The sequence below is a fragment of the Thermomyces lanuginosus genome (genome assembly GCF_041956635.1).
Source record: "Thermomyces lanuginosus strain ATCC 200065 unplaced genomic scaffold VTN49scaffold_34, whole genome shotgun sequence".
Lineage (NCBI taxonomy): Eukaryota > Fungi > Ascomycota > Eurotiomycetes > Eurotiales > Trichocomaceae > Thermomyces > Thermomyces lanuginosus.
This window is the reverse complement of record NW_027192368.1, coordinates 291,505-294,341: the sequence shown is the minus strand read 5'-3', so window position 1 is coordinate 294,341 and position 2,837 is coordinate 291,505. Positions and strand designations below refer to the sequence as shown.

General features: G+C 46.5%; 2 protein-coding genes across 2 annotated transcripts; both read right to left on the bottom strand.

The window, feature by feature from the left end:
* Positions 1-86: 86 nt before the first annotated feature.
* Positions 87-722, bottom strand: VTN49DRAFT_5407 (uncharacterized protein; the record flags this gene model as incomplete). Its single annotated transcript, XM_069413461.1, has 1 exon — positions 87-722. One exon carries the CDS (start codon positions 720-722, stop codon positions 87-89), a length of 636 nt encoding a protein of 211 aa, XP_069266642.1.
* A 926-nt stretch (positions 723-1,648) lies between these two features.
* On the bottom strand, positions 1,649-2,692 carry VTN49DRAFT_5406 (uncharacterized protein; the record flags this gene model as incomplete). Its single annotated transcript, XM_069413460.1, has 4 exons — positions 1,649-1,717; positions 1,776-1,862; positions 1,915-2,207; positions 2,263-2,692. The coding sequence occupies 4 exons, from the start codon at positions 2,690-2,692 to the stop codon at positions 1,649-1,651; spliced, it is 879 nt and encodes a 292-aa protein (XP_069266641.1).
* Positions 2,693-2,837: the final 145 nt, after the last annotated feature.

Here is a 2,837-nt window from a genome sequence, read left to right as displayed (position 1 = left end):
TGTACTGAACCATGGGAACGTCAAATCTTGTTTCTGCACATAGGGGAACTGTCAACACTTGGACCACATCAGCAAATTTCCTCCTCTTAATTCTGGTTTGAACTCCAGTCCATTGCATTTGGGTCCTTTTCTGTGTTCATCGTCGCTTCCTCTGTCTTCTTCGTCGCTTCCTCTATTTTCCTTTTTTTGAGAGTGGACATCTTTTTTTGTGAAGTGGATCCCGCACCAGTTCTTGAACTGATGAAGCCAGTTTTAGTTCGTGGCTTATCAATCTTGAATGACATCTTTCCAGACCGGTGCAACCGGCCAGATTTGAGAAATGCCTGCAATTCTTCCAAAGACATGCCACCGCTGATTCCCTCATTGTAGACCAAGACAAGATGTTTCCTTAATGCGTCATTATACACATTCTCTAGGGCCTCCAAGTCGTCATTGTGATGGACGGTGAAGAGCGAGTGATCCCCCTTGAGACCCTTCAGGGTATCTTCCAGAAGCTTTCCACCTTGAGCCAAGAATTTCATGTACTCTCTGGACTGAAACCAGAAAAGCACAATGAGGTCCCCACTGTTAGAATTGAGCCACGTATGAAGGACTTCTTGCGTGCTGTTGGGAAGAGATATCTTTGTCCTTGTCTCCAAGGGAGCTATGCACGTGTGATCTTCGAATCCGGGTGCCATTGGAGCAGCCAGTGAATCAGGATTACTGGAAGGATGGGGTGACATCTCGACAGGCGAGCAGGAATCTAAAACTATTTCCACTCCATTGGAGCGTGCCTCTGTACGTTCCTCTTCCGCGCCACCCTGTAAAATGGATGGGCTATCCCTGGGTTCTTGAGCAGAAACAGGTAGTGTTGGAGCCTCCTGCGGGAGTAGGATCTCGAATGGAAGTTGTCTCCCAAAAAATGATAAGAAGATTTCCCTGGTAACGGCAAAGGAAGTGGGATATCGCTTCAGTTGACCGATTGGGCTGTAAACGTGTTCCACAAAGAGACAGGGTCTGTCTCTGTCATACTCGTCCAAACTGGGACTATTGTATCTGCGACGAGCAGCCTTGCTCGAATCATCTGTGGAGAAATCAGGCGTTGCCTGAGGCTCCTCACAATTCCGGGACAGAATTCTGAGTTGGTCTTTGAACCGAACTGCCAATAACCTTATTTTCCGGTCTTCAATCTGGTAAAACTCTTGCCTGCAGAGCGCCCGCAAGAACTGCTCCATGGTCGTGACATCACTATCAGTATTGCACAGTTCATTGACTTTTTGCGACATGAAACCGAATCTTTTTGCCAGATTGGCAAATCTGCGAATGATAAAAGGTTCCATTGGCCATATTGTTGCCTTTTTGCTTGATTTTCGTTCCACATGGGGTGTCACGCAGTGCCTCAACCCGAACAGCCATAGTTGTATCAGGGATAGAGAGAAACTGTCTCCTCGAATATACACGGTTTTAAATCCATGCTCAGATGTTTGTATCTCGGAACTTCCTGGGCTTTGTGGAGGTCGATATAATTTTCGTAAAGCATTTCTCAGCGATCCCTTAGGGTTTCCAGGTAGAAGGGCCCGAAAAGCCTTTGCAGGACGTTCCAAAAGAATTGTGTCATGAATAAGAGTATTGAGAGAAAGGATACGTCCTGTGTTTCCAAGAAGCCGATTCAGAAGTTCTCTCCTTTCTTCTGCTGCAGAAATAGCTGGGAAAACACGCCCACTTTCCACCAGTTCCACTATTCGATCCTGGTCTGCTGAAGAATATTGCGGCATAAGACCCTCTAGAAGGTGAACAGAAGCGGGATCAACGTAGGGCGCCTTTTCTTCTGAAAAGAGGGTGGACCAAATATTGTATATGTTCTGCAGATAGTGGTAGACTTCCTTTATTCTGGTTATTTTGCTGATCAGAGTTTGACCGGAGAGACGGCCATACCTCGTCGCATCGCAATCCCAGAATTCGTTCCAGTTGAGTTGATCTCAATGGATCCCATAGCCCGATATACGGCAAAAGCTGGTCGAACCCTTCACGAAGAAGGGAGTTACCGAGCAGTCGTCGGAAGTCTTTCCTTCGATCGTCCGACTCGAACCTCGCCCACCACTTCTTCGCTTGTGCAGTTTTATGCTGGAGGTCATACTGCCGGTAAATGCGATATATCTCGCCGTCCTTGAAATTTCGGGAGTTGGAGGATTCCTCCCTTAATTGGGACAATGCTTCAGAGGGCAAGCCTATGTTGCTCTTGTTAGCGTACCTCAAGAATTTCTTGGAAAAGACGAGTTGTACCATCGAGGTATAATTCCACGAGCCACCAATTCTCTCCGAACTCTTCTGCAGCCTTGAGACGATGTTTACCATATGGACAAAGCAATTTAGTATTTTCTTCAAAAAACAGCGTTGGGGGATCAATAATATCAAATAGAGCCTCTTGTGTCGTGTTCGATCGAATAAGACTTTGAATCAAAATTTCCTCGCTGATGATTGCAGCCACGCGATGCTCTGGCTCGAAATGAGAACACCCTTCGATGTTGAAGATTTTAACCAGTCTGTTAACGTTGTCCGCATCCAAAGGGCGAGAACCTAGCACATGCTCGTTGTCAAATTCCAGGTGCCGTATTTCGATCCTGGCACAGCCTCGATAATAGCGGAATCTTTCTTGGATAATTAAATCGGCTCTTCGACCTAGAGGATTGAAGGGCGAGGAATCAGAATCCATTTTGCAAGCATTAGTTCGTGCGACAATTCTAGCGTAACCTACGGCTCTATTTATACAAGTAGACCGACTCGTTTTCGTAAGTGCGCGGTTTCAGGCAGTCGTTCATGCAGAGAACCTGGTCCGTTCAAACTTTTAAACTGTCGCA